General features: G+C 39.1%; 2 protein-coding genes across 2 annotated transcripts; one reads left to right on the forward strand and one right to left on the reverse strand.

Annotated features, from left to right (window-relative positions):
* Nucleotides 1-44: 44 nt before the first annotated feature.
* On the reverse strand, nucleotides 45-7160 carry MELLADRAFT_38407 (uncharacterized protein; the record flags this gene model as incomplete). The annotated part of the gene is made up of 10 exons (XM_007413895.1): nucleotides 45-261; nucleotides 4678-5231; nucleotides 5303-5441; nucleotides 5541-5656; nucleotides 5725-5941; nucleotides 6017-6525; nucleotides 6605-6724; nucleotides 6813-6857; nucleotides 6947-7030; nucleotides 7110-7160. 10 exons carry the CDS (start codon nucleotides 7158-7160, stop codon nucleotides 45-47), a joined length of 2052 nt encoding a protein of 683 aa, XP_007413957.1.
* A 14240-nt stretch (nucleotides 7161-21400) lies between these two features.
* Nucleotides 21401-24079, forward strand: MELLADRAFT_117484 (uncharacterized protein; the record flags this gene model as incomplete). The annotated part of the gene is made up of 9 exons (XM_007413834.1): nucleotides 21401-21520; nucleotides 21593-21716; nucleotides 21796-21885; nucleotides 21972-22077; nucleotides 22156-22488; nucleotides 22583-22894; nucleotides 23065-23289; nucleotides 23376-23523; nucleotides 23596-24079. 9 exons carry the CDS (start codon nucleotides 21457-21459, stop codon nucleotides 23694-23696), a joined length of 1503 nt encoding a protein of 500 aa, XP_007413896.1.
* Nucleotides 24080-24318: the final 239 nt, after the last annotated feature.

The raw sequence follows: 24318 nt of genomic DNA on the forward strand, positions 1-24318 counted from the left end.
TTGGGTGAGATCATAAATTGCTCAAAAAATGAACCTAAAGAGGATCATAGAAAGAGGTAGAAAAAGTCAACCTGACAAGATTCTATGGGAGTGTGAATTGAAAAGAAAGACTTACTCAATGCAAGATGGTCATCTAAATCCAAGATTAATGAAACATGTTGGTCTGGTCTCACAACAAGCATACAACCTACATCTGGGTTGATACCGTATTTCTCATAAGCATGACCATGGCCTTCACGATAACTTGCTTCATCTGTGAAGCTGGATTAAAAAAAGCCGCCAATGCTATTAGTTCCGCAAGAAATCGATTTTGTTTTTAAAAATAGTAAGAAAAAGTTGCTTACATTTTCCTGAAAGAACCATATTTATATGGACCTTGAAGAGGCCTTAAGACTAGATGAAATTGACTCAATTCTAAGGCTTCTCTAGGTGAAGATACAATAGTGATACAATCGATAACTGAATCAGAGTCCTCCCTGATAGGAGTAAATCGTTGAATCGGGCTGATTTGGTCGTTAGCTAAAAAGTTGGATAGTCGGTCTAATTTGGTTTTACAAGCTTCATTTCCCAAAATATCACCTGGGAAGATCATGAGTTTCCATTTCGCGTCTGCTGGAATTAAAGCTAATGTATCGAACACATTGGCGTCTGCTAAACAAACTACTCGGCGTGATTGAAGTCTAGTTCCAATTGGTACGAGTTGAGCCAAGTCTGGTTTTGATTGGATGATTAGTTTGGAATCGTTTTCTTTGGTGATGAGTACATTCGATTCATAGTTGACAGTTGTACCACTCGCGAAGTATTTTCCTTTCTCTGAGATTTCACGGAAATCTTCCATGGAAATGCCATCTGGATCTTCTGTACCTTTTGCAGGTTTACCTGAGAATAAACTGGATAACTGATTGTCAAAGAATTTTTGGAGTCATTTCAACATTCTTTATATCGAGAACGAAAAAGTGTCACTGTTGACTTACTTTTTGATCAAATGTGATTAATTCTTGAGCAATTTTAGATCTTTCGAGTTCATAAGTTGCTAAAATCTTAGGATCAGCCTTCTTTTGTAAAACATGAGCCAATTTCCAAGCTAAGTTGTAGGTATCAGCCATCGATGTGCTGTAGCGCAAAGCAAGGGAATAGGTTAGTAAAAAAACAAGTCAAGTACCAAGGTTTCAATTTGTATGATGATGACTCACTTCATTCCTTGACCTGCCTTAGGTGAATGAGTGTGACAAGCATCTCCTGCTATGAAGACTCGATTGTTCCATTGCCAGGCATCGGCAAGTCGTTGTCCAACCTCATAGCAAGTGTACTGGACATTTGATAAAAATAAGAATAAGTACGAGGACAAAAGGGGTGATTCGCGCGGAAAGAATTTACCCATTCAACTTGAGGAACACTAATCATATATGGAGATAAAATCGAATTGGCAACTTGTAATAATTTTTCAGGAGTGATATCGCTTCGATTGGGCCTTTGACCATGAGCAGGCTGAGGTAATTGTACGTAAATTCTAACCATGTCGTCTTCACGTGGAACAGTCATCACAGAACCATTTTCAGCGGAATGCACAGCAGATACCGACCTGATATCAGGACTGTTTCAAGAGGAAGCGAGCAGTGAATATTGGTTAACCCTCAAGATTCCATAGTCTCATGTTGTGCAACTTCCGCTTACAAGTCTGAAACAGGAATTCCATCCATCACCCCCCAGAAGTAATTTAAGCTTTCACCGATTAATTTGAATCCTAGAGCACTCCGAGTCCAAGATCTAGCACCATCAGTACCAATAACAAATTTACATTGAATAGTTTCCAAACTTTCTTCCGCTGGCAAACCATTTGGGTTAGAATCAGCTTCGTCGTCAAATGCATTAGATCTGAAAAGGCCGTCTTGTGTAGAAGGTAAGAATTGGGCAGGTTTAGCTTCAGATTCTGATAGATGTCGTAAGGTCAATGTTATTTGATCTTCGTCTGCGTTAGATAAAGGCGAAGATGTGATAGGTGGTAAATGAATTGAATCAGGACAAATTCCTCTTTCTACCAACACTGAGTTCGGCTTTTCATCGGTATTGATCTGTTTGGATGACATTGACCAATTTCTGATGCTATCCATCAAATGTTTCTCAATTCGACCTTGATGTAAACAAGACGAAACAAAGTTTGAAAGGGTGGGTGGAGTCTGATTTTTCGAAAGTTCAGTGGAATAAATTAGGGTCTCGTTATTTGAATCTCTTAAAATTGTCAAATATTCATCCAACTTACAGCTGCACTTCTTACGGTTCTATTGATGACACCATTTTGGTTGGGTTCCCAATAGCAAAATTCACTATGTTCAATTAACTCGCTCATGATTTGACGACCCATTCCTAAAGCGTGAAAGATCTAAAACAAACAAAATAAGAAACATTGGTGATAAGTTTCAAGAGGATGGATTGGATTGGATTGTAGAAATCGTAAGTAAAGCATTCTCACTTCTATACTTCTAGGATTTAAACCATCGGCTTGACCTGTGTAAATCTAGAGGAAAAACACAGCGAATGATGAGTATGATGTTGGAGTTTGCGGAATAAAATGTTTTGGAGCTTTAAAATTACCTGTGTCGACCTTTTGTCGATTATTCTGATGTTATTGATACCATATTTTGTTAAACAAGCAGCGGCCATTAAGCCTGCTGGGCCCTGAATATATATGTATGATTAATAGTTTTATCAGTGCTATGAAATGGAATAGTGTGAAAATATTGAAAGTCAACCAACAGCTCCAATGATAAGTACGTCCACTTTCGAAACGTCGTCGGCAGAGTGGTTCATCGTAGAAGAATTCATACTTATTATGGTGCTTCTACAATTTTTAAAAATCTTAGATAGAATCCAAAAGTTATAAAAGAGGTAAGGAGTTTTATATAGCTAATTGTAAGTCAAATGATGATAGATCAACTAAAATCAAAAGATGATATTGGATCGAAAAGTAGAAGTAATCTTTTGGAAAAAACGGATGCAGAACGTGTGTGCCGAGGGAAGATGAAAAATTTCTGTCCACAAGATAGAATTCGTGCCATTTTTTTCCTTCAGCCTTTTTTTGAACTTCATTCGGGTGGAGACTTAATGAATCCGATTCGCCTGGTTAAGAAATCTCATCAGGAAAATCGATTTGTAGAAGTGGTCAAGCTAGCTAGTCGATTCGGAGTTATTCTGGTGTGACACCTTGGCAAATTCATTCTTGATTATTTTGCCATTTGATCATGATTTTTCCTCCAGATTCCCTCGACGCGTGTTACAAGACTCTCATGAAGCCCTTTCATGTTGTACGGTGCTGCCCGTGCTCGAAAGTTGAATTGAAGAATACTAAAACACTTGAAAATTTAGCAGAGCAAAATCCAAATTCGTGAACCTGATCGATATCTTGTCAAGAAACAGATGCTAGTCCTCCGAATATGCTTGCGTTGAGCTTATTCTGGAGCTGGTCGTCTTTCGAATACTTTTGAGTCCATATCGAACTAAAATTGGCTTAGAGCTTTAAAAGAACACTTCTCAGATTTGGAATTTGCGAAGCTGTTGGTGGCCATCAGCCAGCTTGATGCGGATTCCTGTCCCGGGGACCCCTTCATTTAACCTCATGACTATGAGTCGACCACGCAAGCTATGACTCAGCGCTAGGACAACCAATCAATGTCAATTTGTTGCTCTGCAGAACACGTATTGTAGACTCTTGACCGGTTCGTCAGAGGGAAACAGGCAATGTCTGACCAATCGAATGGATGGATTATCAGTCCGGCTTCCAAGGGTCGCACTACCGATGGGCCATCATCCGCAGGCCAATTCAAAATAACAAGTGCTCTTTTTTATCATCACAACGTCACATTTATGGAATATGAATGCACAACGTAGGTCGAAAGGAGCTGAAGCCGAACATAGGCGATCGATAGAGAACTTGTATGTAAGAAATAGAAACATACAAACGAGAAAGCTCAATACAATTCCAAGGCTGCAGAGACACCCTGAGACAAAACTACCATGAAAATTGTAGTACTATTAAATCGATTTGTTGACAACTGTGAAATATTTACAAAGAGCTCTTCAAGAAAAATTGACGAGTCAAGGGAACAAACCAAACGGTTTCGAATCTGATATAATGAAATAGTCTTTTCAGTTTGAATTCTGCATGAGGCGTCTACATATCAAAAACTAACAAGGATATCAAGAAAGAGAATTCAAAAGGATCATATAAAAGTGATATGAGCGGTAAGGAAGGAAACTTTGGACGATAGTATGGTCATCTGATTGGAATTGCATTGAATCTAGAGCTTGAAGGAGGATGAGGTGATATCATAAACTGGTCGAAAAAAGAACCTACAAAGAAAGAAGAACAGACAGGAGCGGAAAATCAATAAATGTTTGCCTCATAGTGTTGAATGCTGATGAAGAAATTAAACTTACTCAATTCAGCATGATCACCTAAATCTAAGATTAATGCAACATGCTGATCGGGTCTGATGACAAGCACACAACCTGAATTTGAATTTATACCATATTTCTCGTAAGCATGATCATGGCCATCATGATAGCTTTCATCATCTGTGAAGCTGATTAATCATCAATATCAAAACCATTAGTTTTTCACAAATAGACTGATTCATATCGAACTTTGGTCGTTACATACCATGAAAGTAAAAAACTTACATTTTCAAATAAGAGCCAAATCCATGTTGACCTTGAAGAGGCCTCAAGATTTGATGAAAGTGTTCTAATTCTAATGAGATTCTAGGTGAAGATGCAATAGTGATACAATCAAGAATTGAATCCGATTCATCCCCAACAGGAGTGAATCTTTTGATCGGGCTCTTTTGATCATCAGCTAAAAAGTTGGACAATTTCTCTAATTTAGCTTTGCAGTTTTCATTTCCTTGAATATCACCTGGAAAAATCAGAAGTTTCCATTTCCCATCTGCTGGAATCAACTCTAAGGTATCATAAACTTTTGCGTCTGCTAAACAAACTACTCGATGTGATTGAAGTCTAGTTCCTATTGAAATTTTTTTCGCTAAGTCTGGTTTTGATTTGATCTTGAGATTTGAGTCAGTCTGTTTCACAACGAGTAGATTGTTTTCGTAATTTACGGTAGTACCACTTGTGAAATATTTTCCTCTTTCTAAAATTTCATGAAATTCTTCTAATGATATTCCACTCTCATCTTCTTTATCTTTGGCCGGTTTTCCTGAAAATAAACTAGATAACTGATTTACATAACAAAAAAGACAATCAAAATCGTAGTAGGTTTTTTCAGACAGAGGTTGTCATGACTTACTTTTTGATCAAATATAATCAATTCACGTGCAATCTTTGACCTTTCAGTTTCATAAGTTTCCAAGATCTTCGGATGTGCCTTCTTTTGTAAAACATGGGCCAACTTCCAAGCTAGATTAAACGTGTCAGCCATGGAGGTGCTTTGGAAAAAAAGAAGGCAAGGGACTCGATCAGTAAAAGATCCAACTCAAAGATGATTTCTTGAAAGTTGACCGCATGATTCTGAGATGTGGACTTACTTCATTCCTTGACCTGCCTTGGGTGAATGGGTATGACAAGCATCTCCTGCAATGAAGACACGATTGTTCCACTGCCAAGAATCGGCAAGTCGTTGACCAATTTCGTAACAAGTATACTAAGGATTTGGATGAGAAAATCTGTAAGTATTTGTCGCAAATGCACCATTTCAATTAGACAACATACCCATTCAATTTTCGGTATACGAATGGTGTAAGGAGCTAAGATTGAATTGGCCACTTCTAATAACTTTTCGGGTGTGACATCATTTCGATTGGGCCTTTGACCTTCAGGAGGTTGAGGTAGTTGGATGTAAAGTCGAACCAAATCTTTCTCGCGCGGGATTATCATCACTGACCCATTTTCAGCAGAATGTACAGCGCATCTCATTCTAATGTCCGGACTGTTTTTGAGCAAAATCGATGAAACCCTCATTTAGTTGATGATCTAATTTTAACATTAGAGAACGTTCACTTACAAATTGGTAGCAGGAATTCCATCCAAAACACCCCAAAAATAATTCAAACTTTCACCAATCAATTTTAATCCTAAAGCATTCCTAGTCCAAGATCTGGCTCCATCAGTCCCAATAACGAATTTACATTGAATAGTTTCTAAGCTTTCTTTTATTGGTAAATCATTAAGCGTTGATCCTAAACTCGATTCTTCATCGTCAAAAACATTAGATCTAAAGAGACCATCGTTTGTAGAAGGTAAGAATTGGGCAGGTTGAGCTTCAGATTCTGACAAGTGTCGTAATGTTAATGTGATGTGGTCTTCATCTTCATCTGATAATGGCGAAGATGTAATTGGCGGTAATTCAATCGAATCTGGACAAACTGCTCTTTCTACAATCACTCTTTTTTGATTTTGATCATTTGATTGATTGGAAGAAATTGACCATTTTGATATCTTGTCTATCAAATGTTTCTCAATTCTACCTTGATGTAAACAAGATGAGCGAAATTTCGAAAGGCCGGGTAAAGTCTTGAAAAATTAAAATAATTAAACAATCGAAAATCAGAATCTACATCTTTGGCAATAATTGATATTTCTTCGTACTTACAGCTGGACTTCTTGACGCTCTTTTAATTTCGCCACTTTCATTTGGTTCCCAATAACAAACTTCACCAAATACATTTATTTCCCTTATAATTTCAGAACCCATACCCAGAGCATGAAAAATCTAAGAAAAATTAATCAAGAATGACCATGAGCAAGTTTTTCCGAGTCATTGTGTTCATTACCATACTCATTCAATGTGAAATACTCACTTCTAAACTTCTCGCATTCAATCCATCAGCTTGACCTGTATAAATCTAAAATATAAATAATTGAGGAAATTAATCATCGTTAGTATCTTATTTGAAGCTTGTGAAATAAATGATTTCGGAACTATCGAAAATACCTTTGTAGATCTTTTATCAACAATTCTGATATTGTTGATCCCATATTTAGTCAAGCAAGCAGCAGCCATCAAACCTGCTGGTCCCTATATATCAGAAATAAATAACTCAAGATTAAAAATGAAGCGAAAGGATTCGATTATGAAAAGTTTAGAATCAACTGACTGCTCCAATGATGAGCACATCCACTTTTGAAACATTGGAATCAGAGTTCATACTCGTGCAAGAAGTCATAATTATTGAGTCCTTCGGTTCGTTCTTTGTAAAAATGAAAAATGCGTTTGATAGAACTGGAAGATAAGAATCGTTAAAAGTTGAAAAAATTATAACAACACCCAATTAAAACGAACGAGTCGATGAGACGAAAAGGATCTCCTTAAACGTATAAGCAATGGTCGATACGATATGATTTTCTAAACTCTAATATTTGACTTTCAAGCTTATTTTATTCACTCGGTGGTCTACGTGCTCGAACCTGATGTTGTGAAAATGTGAAGTGGAGATGGTTATATATATGGGCGCTGGCCATATAGCACCGCCACTGGTATTGATAGTGACGGAAGTATTTTTGCGAATAAGAATTTGTTCAGCTTTGCTCAACTTTCAAGAATCGATCGAACGATTTCACATATTTCAAATCTTCAAGTGACCAATGCTGACTAATGATATCAAATTTTCTAGACTTAGAGTTGCTGAGAACTTGATGAACGGATTTGGAGTTAGAATTACATCCTTGCTAAACCTTGCTAAACACCCTCCGTTCTAAAACATCGATCACCAAGGCTTTCGTCGCTTGGAAAAAGTCTTTTGAAAGACCTCATCAGATTGGTTTACCTGAGCTTCACAGTTCAATTTATGTAGCCAAACTCCTCTTCTATCAACAGAGTGAACATCGACTTCATCAATCGGATTTTGTTTGTTTGATTGTCTCGTTCCAAGCTTTTCAACACGATCACACAGCCACTATGCATATCAAGCAAACATCCGTTCTCTGATCTTTGTTTAACAAAATTACTCCCAGCAAGTATGGAAGAGGGGATGCATTGAGATTGAATGTACCGTGGATGGTCGACGGAGTCCGAGAGCGACGGAGCCATAACACTACAAAAAACATGTACGGTACATCAACCTACAGCAACCTACCCGATCCGTGTGCACGCCGTACGGAAGTCATGTGATTTTCCCCGCATTCGGAATCAAAATTCCCCGCGGAAAATCAATTTTTTCTTGCAGTGTAAGATCACTGGAGATCTGGATTGCTGCGTGTGGTGCAAGAGACCGGGGATGAACTCCGAGTCTCCCATGAATCCTCACCCCTGTCGAACTGGCTGCTAGTCCCTTAGAGTCCGTTCCTGTCTTTCACAGGCTTTCACTCACATGATTTCAAATATATCTTTAGATTATGTTATACATATTTACAAAGATCTCAAATGTTTGCAAATATGTTTACAAATCATACTTACACTTGTATGTATTATTGGAATCAAATTGTTAATGGAAATAATCATCATAAAATATTATTACATAACAAATTATGTTGATGTTTCTTCATACATCTGACATAACCCATATATCATTTTATGGACAGCCTTTGGTATGGGTTTTGGTAGAGTATGTGCTATCACAATGGGCTTCTGGGCTAAAAAGTGAAAATGATGCACCAAAAAAGCATGGGTTAGGCCAGAGTATGTGTTACAAGGGGTATGAATTATATCAGAGTTGACTGTAGTTAGTGCCCTTGTCACACTGCAGGAATTATTATGTTTGAGACCCGATTGAGCAAAGTTGTGGTGTCTGAGTCCACAATAAGTCTCAATTTTTTGATTGGAACCTATTAAAGGCAAGGGGGGACCTTGTATTTTAATAGGTTTCAATCCAAATTTGAAACTTATTGTGAACTCTGTCACCACATTAAGTTTCACATATGATTTAACCTAATAGATGCCTGTGGTGTCACATAATTTAAAGTATTATCAGTCACTCTTGAAACCTAGAAATTGGTCTTGTATAGAGCTATGCTCTCTAACACCCTGGACCAGAACCCTTACACACTGTGAGGACAGTTTTTAATACCCAGACTCTCAGAGTGCCACCATATATGAGGGCATTCTGGGGTCCTTGAGGGGTAGTCATCTAAAAAAGTCCACTTTGAACTCCCACAGAGTTGAAATTCAGGTTTGACAGACCTATGTTTTTGATCAGCTGGTTTCAGCAGCCACTGTGGAGTTTTGGCCAAACCCACAGGCCAGGTCCAGGGTCTCATGGTAGTTTTTACCACGAGTAAGAGCATGCCCAGTGGTCCCCCAATTGTGCAGGCTCTTGACAAGGTGCAGGGTCAAATTGCAAAAGAAAACTCCAGCGGGCCTCACATAATCCGGGGTGAGACATTGAGAGTCTCCAGATTTTGAGAGGGGCCCTCAACATCTGCAAGCTCTAGGTGTCAAGCTGTCACCTGGTCACAGATCATCCATTGGATCCGGATGTTGGATGGAGCCTTGGAGCCATCCGGTGACCAGATAATCCGGCCGGTTCGGTAGTCAGGTGGAGCAGCAGAAAAAAACAGAGTTCCGCCAGATATCCGGCGGTTATTTCATCATTTGGAAGGCTTGTATTCATAGGATGTAGATAACAAAAAATAGCAAAAAGGAGAGGTGGATGAGAAAAATAATCACTATTCTTCATCGCCATCAAGCTCAATAAGGGCAGGAAGTTTCAAAGGACCAAAAATTTGGTGCCAGTCTTTTACACATAAAAGACTCTCAATGTCAGCCCTGAGTACATATACATGTACCCAAAACTAACTTGTAACGTCAAAAATATAATGTATAAATTAAATTACATGTACATACTGAGTTTAGACTATATGTAACATGTAATACAATGTACCAAAACACTCATTACATACACATGTACAAGCAGACGCAAAAAGTTTACGTCACCCCCTGGCCCCGACTAGTGTACTAACCGCACTAAAGAGAGCGCATCTATGTATGATCAGTGACTTGACCTCCTCAGACTTGAAGTTATAAAATAACCAGAAACCACTCCAACACCAACTGTGACGATTAAATTTATTTCATTACACACATGAAGACTCGTAATCTCAGACCTGATGAGCTGGGCCGTATAGCTGGTCTCCACGAGGGGGGTATGAGTGGAAGTAAGATAGCTAAACATTTGGGGCGTCCACGAAGTACAATATCTACGGTCATCCAGAGGTATAAGAGGACTCACAATCTCATACCAGTCAAATCTTCGGGAAGGCCACCAAAGCTTTCAGTTCAAGACATTCAGCGTGTGGAGGAAGAAATCAAAAGTGATCGACGTGCATCTGCTGCACATATAACCTCTAAATTGGATCTCGATGCTAGTCCAAGTCTCATCCGCTCAGTATTCAACAAACTCGGCTACCATTCCAGGGTCCCAGCTAGTAAACCTTTCCTCAAAGACGACCACATTCAGAGGCGGCTTGAATTTGCACGCCTCCATCAACATTGGACTGTCGCCGATTGGAAGAACATCATCTGGTCGGACGAGTCTTCGTTTGAGGTTGGCAAAGTCTCCGAGAAAATTCGAGTCTGGCGCAAGCCCACCAAAAAGTACCGTAATGAATGCTTAGTTCCAACTTTCAAGAGTGGTCGTACCTCTGTGATGATCTGGGGGGCTTTTTTAAACACCACCAAGCTCGATCTTGTCTTTATGGAGCCGGGAAAACGAACTGGGCCAGACTTTGTGGGACAAGTTTATGAAGGCAGCATCCAACCTTTTTTCACCTCTGGTATGAGCTCAGATGACATGACCTTGATGGAAGATGGTGCACCGGTCCATGGATGCAAAGTGGCGAAAGAGTGGCGGGAACATCATGGCATCTCAAAGATCAAATGGCCAGCCAACAGTCCCGATCTGAATCCGATCGAGAATGTCTGGCGTCTCATGAAGAAATCTATCTCACAGAATTATCATATCAAAACAGTAGCCAAGATGTGTATAGCTTTACAAAACGAGTGGGAATTTATCGGAGATGAAATTCTCAGCTCACTTGTTGAATCGATGCCTGACCGCATCCAGGCTGTGCTTCAGGCAGATGGTGGTCATACTCGATGGTGAAAAAAATGTATGTATTTTCAATTCAAACTGATCATCCTTCACCTCATACTTACACATCCAATATCTACCTAGGTTCCTTCTGATTTGCAACACATCACATCTTTATTCTTAGTGTCTGGCTAGCTTAGCTTACTATCATGCCCTCTTGGTCAACCGACTGAGATCGAGCATAATAAAATTGCCCATTATCCAATTTTTCCTCGTTGTGTGTATTCCATATCACATCCAATATCTACTTAGGTCCTTTTTGATTCTCAACACACTATATCTTTAGTTTTTAGTGGCTCGCTAGCTTAGATTACCGTGATCTCTTATTCCATTATCTTTGTTCGTCACCACCCATTTGAAACTCGCCTAACTCGGATCGGGTGTATCAAAATCATGATTTGCCCTTTTTCTCGTTGGATGTGTATGATTGTAGCATGTTTGCAACTTATCTTCATTGCAATGCTGAGCCCTGAGAGAGGTCAACCATGTAAAAAGAATGAATTGAGAGCTATCGACCTAAATCTGATGGTACCTTCAAAGTCAAATTCGCATTACATATGTTACACAGTACACTTGTCCGGTTAGTACACTAGTCGGGGCCAGGGGGTGACATAAACTTTTTGCGTCTGCTTGTACACTTAAAACAACATGTAATATGTAACAAAACACCATTTACACCTCATAACTCAGTGTCAAGAGTTAAAATGCTTATATTACATATTATACATAACATGTATATGTAATTAAGCATTACTAGTAATAATCATTAACATATATTAATGATCAACCCTGAACCAATGTAGTGATAATCACAAATATCACCACAGTTAGGTTTAGAGAGGAAGGTATATAAACCCCTCCTCTCTCAGCCTTCAGAGAATTTCCCCCAAGTTTTTTACTACACTATACTTTTAAAGATCCCCTTTAAAGTTATATAGAAGTATATAATCAAGAGTCTTATAATATATAAGACTAGTGATTCACTTCTCTACTTTAAAGAGTTTCCTGACTAGAAGTTAGTAGTACTCCTTCCTTCTGGATCCTCTACTTCCCCTAAGTAGATCTCTCAAAGTTGGTGACTTTAAGAACAACCCCAGGCTAGTGACCTTAAGAAGAACTCAGGTTGGTGACCGTAAGAATAACCCCAAGTTGGTGACTATAAGAACAACCAGAGTAGTGATCTTGACATCACTCTTCACCTTGCTACATTAGAAGGTTGAAGGGAAGCCTTGGATCCAGCTTCCTCCCAAGTATTAAATAATAATACATCAAATCTCCTTTTAAGGAGTCATCTAGCTGTAGTCTGCCAGGATTTATCCCAGCAGACTGCTAGTGTTTATACTTTCTGTTACTGTCTCTCTTTAATCCTAAGTGTAGCTACTACATATTTGATTAAAGAAGAGAAAATAACAAAAACCACCTCATTCCCATATCCAACTAGTGAGCATAGAGTACTCTTTGAGAGCACCAACCCTCACACTCAACATGTAGACATGAGAGGTTACTACGCTGAGGACCCAAGATTCTTTTGGTCTTGTTAAATTGCCCCTCGGACGGACAGCTAGTTGCCGGAATTGCCAGAAACTCCATGGCCATGTTGGCCAAACTGGGATAAATGGCTACTCGATCTTTCCAAAAGTTCAATACATGATGGTCACGGCTTTTGAGCTTATCGCCAAGGTATTGAGTGATCTCAGTCTGAATTGAATGCTGTTGTGAATCGTCTCGGGTGCCAAAGATTGCATCTTCAAAATATTGAGAAGTAGATGTTGCAGCAGTTGGTGATCTTTTGCTAGTAATGGATTTGGGAATTGGTGCATTGGTTTCAAATCTTATGGCCTCTAGTTCAAACATTGGCCTAAATACAGAAGTCCTGAGAAAGGGGGGTGTGCCAACTCATCACACTACATAACACAAACACAATATCACAACACACAACACTCATGAGCAAGGGGTGTGTGCCACGATCCACCTCATTACACGTAACAAAAACTTAGAACACATATCAAAACAAACACTCATCACTCATCACTCATCAAAACCCATAACAAAAAACACAAATCACATTCACACCAACTCTTGAACCCTTGGAATCAATGCTCAGCTCATCCTCATCCTCATCCTCATCCTCTCGTGTGTCCCTTTGATCCTGTAAGCGGATTGATCAAATGCAATCCTCAGCCCCCTTCCTCAATAACTGAATCTTCCTCTTTTCCCTTGGATCCTCATCAATTTGATTCAGCTCATGAAACCTTGTAAACCAATCATTTAACCAATCTCTAACAAACCAAATCCGATCTTCTTTCCCATTCCACCAACTAATTGGATCTGTCTTTAACAAACTTTCAATCCAGACCTTCCATAAGCCATCAAACGTTTCTGACCCAAACTCTTAAGAATCAAATCAAACAATTCATTAATCCTGTCATTCTGAATTCATTAGGACTTAGAATAAAAAAAAGTTGGTAGATTGATGCAATCCTAAGAAATGTTTTGAAACTTTAGATAATATCATGATTTATAAAGTTTAACAGTTTGATCATTTTAGTGGGTTCTTGTTTAGTAGGTTTTAATCGGGTTAAAGTATTGAGCTGGTGCTAGTGGTGGTGTAGGGTGGTGTATGGTGATTCAAAAGCTGATAAATTTGAGAGTGTGAACCAATGTGATTTGATTGAACGTGAGATAAAGATTAAAAGTTGGTTATATGGATTGGCATTGGTAGAATTCAGTTGATCATGAGAAGTTGAAGCACATTGAGAAGTCAAATGACACCCATTGAATTGGATTTCATTAAATTAACCAAATCCAACACACCTTCAAACTGATCTCTCAAAACTCTAGAATGAATCAAATCAGGTAACAAAGTCCATTTACCTAAAACCATTCCAGTCTTTTCATCAAAATCTTCAATCAATGCACCATGATATTGACCATCAAAATCCGAATCATTTCAATCAGATCTCATTGCTAATGAAGCCTCTTCTTCTTTGATTGAGTCCTCTTTCAAGACCACTGATCTTTTGTTTTCTCATTTTTGAAATCCAATCAAACCAAAACGTGAAGTGTGGAGTATGTTATATACTTGGGTGATGAGTCATTGTATATTGTGTTTGGGTTACATGTGTGTAATGAGGTGGACCGTGGAACCCCCCCCTTGCTTGTTGTGTGTTGTGTTTACGTGTAATGAGGTGGCACACCCCCCTCACTCATGTTGTGTGTTGTGTGTTGTGTGTTGTGTGTTGTGTACATATGTAATGAGGTGGCACACCCCCCTCACTCAGGGCTTCCGTACCTAAATTCTGACACATCAATGTCGTACTTGGAAAAGAGCAATGCTTGTTCCTTTTTTCAATCAAATGATGATCAGTACAAAGTTAAGGCAGAAAGAGTACAAATGTACTCACTTGGAAATAATGTAACTTGAGACGTGGATCCGGGATGGTGGCACAGACCGGTGCGGGTTTGGCAAGCACTTTCTTGAAGTAATCTTCAAGTTTAGCAATCATCTTGTTTGCAGCAGGCTTTAATTGATCAAAATCATATCTTCCAGACACCTATGTGTACAGCCATTCAGATTAGCAAATTTCAAAGTACATGTGAGTTTAACACAAAAGACTTACTGATTTGAGTCCTTGTAAGACTACAACGTAGATTGGAACAATTTGATGCATGGTTGGGAACTTTGACTTACAAAAAATCTCGGTTGCCTCACTGAGTGGTTCTAAAAAATCACACATTTGTTTGACATATTTCCACTCAGTAGGTGACAGAGCAAACTTTTGAAAATCTTGACCCTTGCAGAACTTGTCACAAGATTCTTGGAGTCAAAGAAGTCGTCAAAACATATGATAAGATGAGTTCCACCTTGTTGGAACATCAACAATCAGTCGATTTGGGGTGTTAGTAGGTTGTCTTTGAGCTGGCTCCACGTGGTCAATAGTTGGATCTTTCAACATATAGTCAACAGCCTCGTTCTCAGCAGCATCTTGCTCTGCAGCGGGAAGAGAATTGGTAGCACCCAAATTGTTAGTAGCAGGGGTGGAAGTACCCGCTGTGTTGGCAGAAGCGTTGGTGGAAGTGTTTGAGGAAGCTGCAGAAGCCATCACCAGATCAAAGTCACGTCTCATCTTGACAATGTTGGCAAAAGCTTGAGCACATTGAGGGCTATACCGGTGTAGAACTCCTACGCAGTGTAGCGTAGGCTGAGCCGGAGAAGGTAAGAATCACCACTCGTAAGAGCGGATGAAACTACGGTGCTTTTACGCTGCCTTCAACCTTAATTTTGTTGCAGTTTGAAAAGAACTAGAACAACTCTTAACAATTTTCTATCCCCACAAATTCCTCCTGTAACACAAATTTAAGATTTTCAAAGGCTCCGCAAAGTTTGGCGGACTCCGATGATACCACACTCGACTCTACACGACGTTGTGATGCGAAGTTATGTGAATTTTGAATCTTAGAGATTTTATGGCGAAGTGTAATAAATTACACACAGGTCCGGTCTATGTAGCCCGGAACCCGTTCGACCCGGCCTCGACTTGGATCAAGAGGCGGGTTTGTCGCTGAATTCCGGTTTCGACGCCCTCACGACTGAATTTCGACACAGCTCAGCAGCTAATAAAACAACCGACAAAAAAAAAGAAACCAAGCCACAAGACTTCGCTTTTAAATGCTAACACACAAAACAATCGATTAACTAGGTACGTTCTCTTCCTTTTCTAACTCTTTCTGTTTATGCGATTAACTAACTAAACAAACTCTTGCTTTTGATTTCTAACTTCAAGATAGAACCCTTACACACCAACACTCATTCGATCTCAAGCCACACAATAATACTTTTAAGATACTCGATCACACTTTTAGATGCACACAATAACACTCAGACACGAACACTACACAAAAACACGAACACCCCCATACGATGATTCCCTTTTTCTTTCAAAAACAGCTCCCCTTATATACCCTTCAACGCTCCATCCTCCGACCGATTCCTCCTCTACTTTGCTCCTAGCTCATCCGACCGATTCTCTTGGCTCCTCCCACACTAAAACTTCAACTCGACTCGATTCTTTCCTTTTCTTTTTCTCAGGTATGTCTTATTTCTTTCTATCTTTTCTTTCTCTATTCTTTTTCTTTCTTATTGTTTACTAACTGGTGTCTAATCTCCTTCCTGTTCTTTCATCCTTCTCTAGCTTCGCTTCGACTTCGATCTTTTATTTCAGTTCCTTAGGTTCGATCTTCTCTTCTTCTCAGGTATGTCTTATTCTCTTTCCATCTTTCTTTCTCTTCTCTCTTGTTGTTCACTCTAACTTATCCCTTTCTTTCTATTGTTCTTTCTTCTAGTCCTCGTTCGATTTTGGTAGCTCAATCCCTAGTTTAAAATTTTTTTCTCTGATCGATATCTTTCGAGTCTATCTTGTTCTTTCGATTTGTACCCTTTGATAGGTGAGTTTCTTCCTTCTCTCCGCCCGAGTCCTCTTTTGCAGTCCCTGACTAATCTTCCTCTTTCTAATTTTCGATTTTCCTCTTTACCTTCTATTGTTTCTTATACTTTATTTTATTTAATTCTCTTGTCTTGTATTCTTTTAGTCTTTTATAGTTGTTTTTGAAATAAAGAAATGAATTAAATTGAATTAAAATGCATTGAAAAGTGAGATGAGATGCTTGCGAGTAAAAAATTAATATGAGCCCATTAAAAAAAGTCTACGCTAAAAAAGATGCGTATAAAGAGAGGATGAGTTTGGAGCGTATATTCTGCTTTCCACACCGGGTACACGCCATTAGGCCATGGCAGAGGTTGTAAATAGTCTTGAGATTGACTTGAGTCACATTGGGTGGGTCGACAAGAGTATGTATGTTTGATGTTGGTTCAGCCTTGTCCTTGTTGTTTTCAATGATTTCACCAAATACCTTTAAGCCTTCTTTCGCAGCAAGGTTGATTACGTGAGCTACACACCCATGAAACTGGGTCTTATGATCAAAGTTCATTCCTTCTGTTGATCCAATCACTCAACCAATTGCTGTGTTTGTACTGATGTTGTCTGCGGTCATTGCACTCAACTTTCTTGTTAGATTGTATTTCTTCAAATAGTTGAGGATGATGCTAGCAAAGTTGTTGGCATTGTGTGCACCTGGAAGATCACATCAGTCTCTTTGGAAGAGTTGAATTAACAAGCGATGAAGCAATGGAACTAACCTTTGATTTCAGCAATACCTAAAGTGATATCCATGAGATCCCAGTTGTTATTGATAAAGTGACCGGTGAGAGACATAAACGGGACATTGTTTGGCAATGTCCAAGCATCTTGAGTGATTGCAATTGATTTTCAAGGTCCAAAGTGAAGCTTTTTAATGAATTCCTCATAGTGATAGTAAATGCAGCGCATATGATTAGCGGTTGCCGTCCGTTTGACAAGCATACCGGCTGTGTGAGGGCTACATAGTTGCAAGAGTCTTTGAAACAATGGTTTTTTGACAATTGAGAACGGGAGATCATAATCGGCTATAAAATAACACATGTGTGTCTTGAGGGTGGCGATGTTGAGTTTATTCTATCAAATGAGATTGTAAAACAAGGATTTTGTGAGCACGTGTAATTTATTGATGTATTGAATATCCTTTCAAAAAATGAAAGGACTCGCTGTGTGACCTGTTTTGGCCTTCTTGAAAGCTCCAACAATGGTCCCTTCATGATCAGATAAAATTCCATCACACATACCATGTTTGATTTCAAGGTGGTTCTTCATGGATGATGTACTACCCCTCGTATCACAGGTCAACTCCTTCCCACATTCTTTTCCATTGGCCACTACAAATTGACACTTGTTTTTTTCTGAATCAGTTAGCTTAACAAAATACTTCCAAACCCAGCTTATACGAGCAGTTGCAGTTGAAGAAGTATCCCCGAGATTGGAATTTTTGGCTTGGGAGGCGGTGTCAGTAGTGGTACCTGGGGCTGAAGACATTGTGAATTGTTGATTTGAGTTTTATTCAATTGTGATTGAGCGGTGATAGACCAATGAATGATTTTTTTCAGATAAACTATAATAAGATTTATAATAAGATTTTATTTGGTGACTCAAAGAAAAACAATAAGACCATCCAAAAATGACCCGGACCGGTCAAGAAAGCCTTGGGTAGGCATAGAGCTGGGCTCAATTTCAGCTGAGCGTGATTTTTTTTTGGCCGAGCGTGATTTTGTTGGCCTGAACACCGGATATCCGGTTTGGTTGGCGGATTTGGTATTTTAACAGAAAAAAACCGGCCAGAGAAAAACCGGCCGGGTTTTTTTCCACAATAGCCAACTGTTCGGTTGGCGGAATGGGCTCATATCACCGGATAGTTGCCGGGTGACAGCTTGATCTAGGTGGGCTCTTGACATCACGTGCCACTGCTTCCACATGACCAATACAGAACACCTGTACAGCCAACCTTTGTGAAAACAAATGTATTGCTCCTCTATTATCCTTGTTCAAGCATATTTGATTCACTCAACCAAGTATTGACCCCCACTCTAGGTACACCACTGTGTGAGGTGTTTTTTTACCCCCTACATCCCAAAATAATGATTGGGGGTCTGTTTCAGACCTCACACAATTGGGGGACCACTGGAGATGCTCTAAGGGCACATATTTGTGGGCTGCTGTTGCATATGTTTGTGGCATACAGAGGGACCTACACTGGCCACTTAACGTACTTTTAGCCATGCAGTATGGTGATTCAATTCAAGCTAAAATCCAAGCTCAAGGAGCAAGATGTACATGTGTATGTCAGTAATTCATCCATACATGTGTATGGTAGGACCTACATAAGGCAGTTTAGTCTAAGGAGGGAAAAGCCATGACTTGAGGGTGCTTAGCATGCTGTAAACTCACGCTTCAACAATGTGACAAATTGTCACTCAGATTCTGTGTATGCACTCTGCAAGTCTGAGTAATACACTGCATACTCAGACTCAAGTAACAGAGCTTTCCTCACAGTGGTTGCCCATACATAGCTCTAAGAGGGTCTTACAATTATCATCATGTCCTTGTGGCAGTCTCTTGACAATGAGCGCACACGGACTGCTTTTGAGGCACAAAGTCAACTCGTGTGCGCACATTGACGGGCAAACACCACAGGGACACGGTGTATGGTATACAAATATTGTTCAGAAAATTTCCAGAAGATTTTTTCCAGAACACCAGAACCCTTCTGGTGTTTGGTGTTCTGGAAAACATAAATTCCTGTGAGCTAGGTTCCACTTTGTGCCGCAGTCATGTACTCAGGATTCTGGCATTCTGGACTGCTGGGGCGTTCAAACTTCCAGAACAACAAAAGGCCAGATACCACTATAATTTTTCTTTCTGAAATTCTGGGAAAAATTATCTGGAAATCTTCAGAACAATAATGCACAATCGCAGACTAGCACCGCCCAAAGGCTGGCCAGGACTACAAAAACCAGAAAAAAAACGGCAAAAACCAAACTTAAAGGCACAATTGGGCAGAATCTGAGCAAGCTGTTATAATGTCATAAATTTTGACTCTGTGGGAGTTCAAGGTGAAGTTTTCTAGATTACTACCCCTTATGGGGGCATTCCAGGGTCCTGGCTGCAATCAAATCCCTTTGGATCATCCAGACAGATTTGTACCAGTCTAGGAGCAAAATCTTTAACAATTTCCAATAGCGACCATCACAGAAAGATACAAGTTCACTAGCACATCATTTCTCACAACCATGAAAGTTATCCTCAAATATATGTCAAATATTCTTGAATGTGGTCTTCAAAACAACTAACACATATGTGACCAAATACCAAGCCAAGCATTGCCAACATAGATTCTTTGGGTTGAGAAATCAAAGGCATCATTGGAGGCAAATCCTGACAGACTTCATCCAAGGTTGTGATCTGAGGTATTCTTTTGCACTAAGAATTACCTTGGATTAGAAACTTAGAAAGGTCACATCCAAGGGTTGGTATTGGAGGAGTGAAGTCAAGGTGGGGTTGCTCAGTGTTGTCCTATGTTGGCACAGGCAGCCCCAAGTCCAGGTCAGAGACTCACTCTGGGTGCTACAAGGGGCTAAACACATCTCCTTGTCCTGTTGGTCATGTCTGTGATTTGACTGAATTCCACCTCAACAAAACACAGCACATGTTTGGGATGAGCAGCTCAAGATTTGGTATCAATTAGGGCCAAGAGCTTTTGTGTAGCTTTTCAAGTAACACAGGAAATTCAAGGTCCAATGATGATCAAAACAGGATGATAATATAACAGGACCTAACTAAATTACTTTTTCTCTTAACATGCTATTGCCATGACATTCCACACCATGTGTATGCCCTATATGTACCCAAGTATACAAGAGTGATATATTTGTTGGAAAATAAATTAGCAAAAACCAGCACAAGATTAGCTTAACAAAGCCCATCTATGCAGACCCATATGGCAGCTGTGAAATTGTGATCTGCAGCACACATTGCAATTGAAATAATTTGTTCAATGACCATGTGCCATACTTTTGAACCAGAGTCATTGATTTGAAGATTCACTTTAGGCAAGTATCAGTGGAGCTCTTTACATGAAATTATAATACCCAAAGCCACATATGTACAAATATATAGTTTTCATATATACTGTCTTTGGCAAACAAAAACAAATATACTTTTGGTCTTGTTTTCCCTGCACATACTTACTTTTTGACTTCTTCAGAATCCTGCAATCTTGGGTTTCCAAAAACTAGGCAGGGTCAGACAAAGTAAGATCCTTCCGGCTGCCTTTCATCTTTTTCATCAACGCACTAACAACCCCACTGCACGTCAGCAACTTCAACAGAATTCCCTCGTTTAATGTTTGATTCATATCATCTAAGAATCCAACAATTAAAATTTGGCAAAGATGATTGGGTTTGAACTGATTGATTGGGACAAAGGACTGGTATGTAAGTGAGTAATAGCGATACCAATGGGAAAAGTAGGCATGGGGTCCTCAAAGCCACAGATTTTTGGGTAAGATTTAAGTTAGTTTTTGCCCGCCCAAAACAATCAAGACTCTAGGCTTAAAAACAGTCATAATCTGCCTTTCAACTTTCAGTACCGCTAATGTATAGCAATCTGCAATCTTGGAATTTTCCCAGAGTCTGGGAAGCAGAGTTGAGAATCTTTCTGATGGCGGATACGGCACACCTGGGGCCGGGGCACACCACTTGGGCACAGACTTTGGAGTGGCACGATCAGGCTGCATAATCTGGCGGCTTGAGGTAGACTGGCTTGTTGTTTGTGCAGGGCGCACATAGGCGGCGCGGAATGCGCGCATGTGCATGTCAAACAAGCCTCATGATACAATCGACATTCGTCATTTGATTTGATTTCCAATTGCATTTAGCTGTCTTCGCCGAATAACACTTCTATCAATCCAATATTATCATCGTCAAGCAATCATGTCTCAACCAAATGATGATATCAAAAAGCAAAATACTCCCAATGAAACCGAACCATTGTTACGTGAGTTGAATTTATAAAGTCAATATCAAAGAATTCCTTATCTCTTCAACTTATCTTTTACTCCTTTCTTAGCTCAACCTGGTCCATCTCAATCTCAATCTCAAGCTCAACCTGTTCAAGATAGGCCTAAGACTGTAAGACATCATCGTAGAACTTTATCCGGTCGATCAGTTAGATCTGGTCATTTCCAATTTGGGTTAGTTCAACTTCTTTATTCTCTGAAAGACTCTTTATTGATAAGACCCTTATACTTCTTTAAAATCTTACTATAACAGTCCTAGTTATCATCCGAATATCTATCCCGCTGTCAATGATCCATTTACTAGACAATCTAAGAGAGCCGCCGATGCTCGTGCTCGCTCAAGGTTTGTGTCAAAGTATTTGAATTGAAAGTCATCAAGTTTCGTTCTTATGATGAATTCTTCTAATCGATTGATCAACAAACCCAAAGGTTCTTTAAAGCTCTTTTGTTAGGTGTAGGGTTATGGATTGTGATCGGATTGGTACTTGGATGGACTAGTTGGCAAGAATCAGGTTGGGGAGATGGAAACAATCGAGTTGAGTGATTTCTTTCGAATTCTTACATTGATTTTGTTGTTAATTGATTTCAAACCTTTGTTCATTTTGCTTCAAAGTTGAATTATGGAGCTAAACCTGAAATCCCCAAACAAGAAGGAAATGTAGTCCAATGTGCAAGTTTTGAAAAAGAAACTAATTTAGGAAACAAGATTAAATCTAAGAGTGAATTTATGATTTCTTTGAAAGAAGATAGTCATTTTTTTATTCATAGTAAAGGTAGTTTTGCGAAAGGTAGAATTTCGATTGGAATCTCAGATTCCAATGAATCCAAGAAAGTCAAAGTTGAAGTTTTAGCACTTTACAATGATGAAGCTTTAATCGATTTAATGAATGTTTGTGAAGTGATTGGTCATGAAGGTGATCATCATAAAGCTGGTTTAGCCATTTATGTGAGTCGAAGTTATTGGATTGGATGAGATGGGATTGGTTCATAAGCTTGACTGATCCATGTTGCTTCTCTTGAATTTCTTTGCGGCATAATAGACACCTTCACCGGAAGTAGGACCCTACCCAGAATCAGATCTTGAATTCAGACTTAACATCGTTTTACCCAGATCGTTAAAGTCTCTTTATACTTTTGAAATCAGAGGTGATCTATTTACAATCAAAACGGATGATCTTAGTTCTATTGATATCACTCGATTAGATCTTGGTACGACTGTCGGTTCCATTACGCTTTCAAACATTTTGAGTCACATAGTTCGAATCAGAACTAAGAATGGAGATGTAGAAGGTTCTTTCAATGTTAGTAAAACATTGAGTTTGGCTACTACCAATGGTGCTATCAACGCAGAGGTAAGCTTATCCTTTTTGACCTTTCTATGCCTCTCTTTACCTTTCTTTACTTCTCTTTACCTCTCTTTACCTCTCTTTACCTTTCTTTACCTCTCTTTACCTCTCTTTACCTCTCTTTACGTCTCTTTACCTGTCTTCGACCGTAGCTTATCAAATACGGTTTTCTGTAGATCGGTCTCTTTCCACCGTCTGAAGAAGATTCTGAATTACCTCAATTACCACCGAACCCACCATCGAAAGCTTCATCACCTGACAATTATACTTCAGTTCATGCTACTACTACCAATGGAGCCGTGATTTTGAAATATACTCATCATCCTGTTGATCAAACTCTTTATAGTTTTGTTTCATCTACTAATGGAAAAGCCGAAGTTCAACATCCCCCAGCTTTCGAGGTCTGTTCCAGATTTATCTTTTCTCTGTTTACAAATTGTAGCGATTGAACGTATATTTTTCTTGGGTGGGCTGTGTCACTTTGCAGGGACAATTTGAAGCTGAAACAGTTTGGGGATCAGCGACTGTTGAAGGACCGCACAGCAAGAAAGATCCAAAAGAAGGTGGGCATAGGATCAGGAAGAAGATCGTCAGATCTGATCGTGACGAACTTGGTTATCGTCATATCTCAGGTTGTGAGTTTCGATTTTATTTGTCATGATCTTTGGGACGTTACACTCAGCTGCAACTTTTTTCGTTCTGAATAGCTGTTTGGTGGGACGAAGGCGATGGAGAAGAGGATAAAAAAGGAAAAGGAGAGAGTTTGGTGAAAACTACACTTGGATCTGCTAAGATTGTATTTAAATGAAATTGATCAGCAACGTCAATTTATTGGTTTGAACATTGTTTTTTGGTTTATTAAAAAAATTCTTTTTCAATGGTGTGATAAAAAAAACTCCCTTTTCTCTATTTGTCTCCCTCTCTCTTTCAAGTTATATTCTATGATCTTTTTTCTTTTATTACTGCATCTCTGTTTTTTTAAGTGAAGGTTGACTTTTTGTTGGTGTCTATCCGTCTTTTGACCAGTGTTGTTAATTTTTGTCACTGGCAAAAGAAGATACAAGATTCTATCAAGATTTGGTTTTGGTTTTGATCATTGAATCATTTGTATCATTTCTGATTATTATGAATTTATGATTTATTTTTGAAGGTTCTCTTAATGAAGAATTAATCATAAGTTTTGAGAAAAGTACATGTTGAGCATAAAGATTGTTCAAAAGTTCATTTTGCTTGGTTATCTTTCTAATTCCAAGATACAGTCAAATGAGTTTGTCAAGATTGAACCTAAATCATCAGTTATATTATGATAGCTGTTATGAGTAATTTGTAATGCACACAGGTATGTATCAAGCTATGGTACTTTGCTTTTTATTTATGTTTTTGATAACAGCAAGAAACTAAAAAAATTGCTCAGAGATTACATTATGAAA

Source organism: Melampsora larici-populina (genome assembly GCF_000204055.1).
Source record: "Melampsora larici-populina 98AG31 unplaced genomic scaffold MELLAscaffold_39, whole genome shotgun sequence".
NCBI classification, from domain to species: domain Eukaryota; kingdom Fungi; phylum Basidiomycota; class Pucciniomycetes; order Pucciniales; family Melampsoraceae; genus Melampsora; species Melampsora laricis-populina.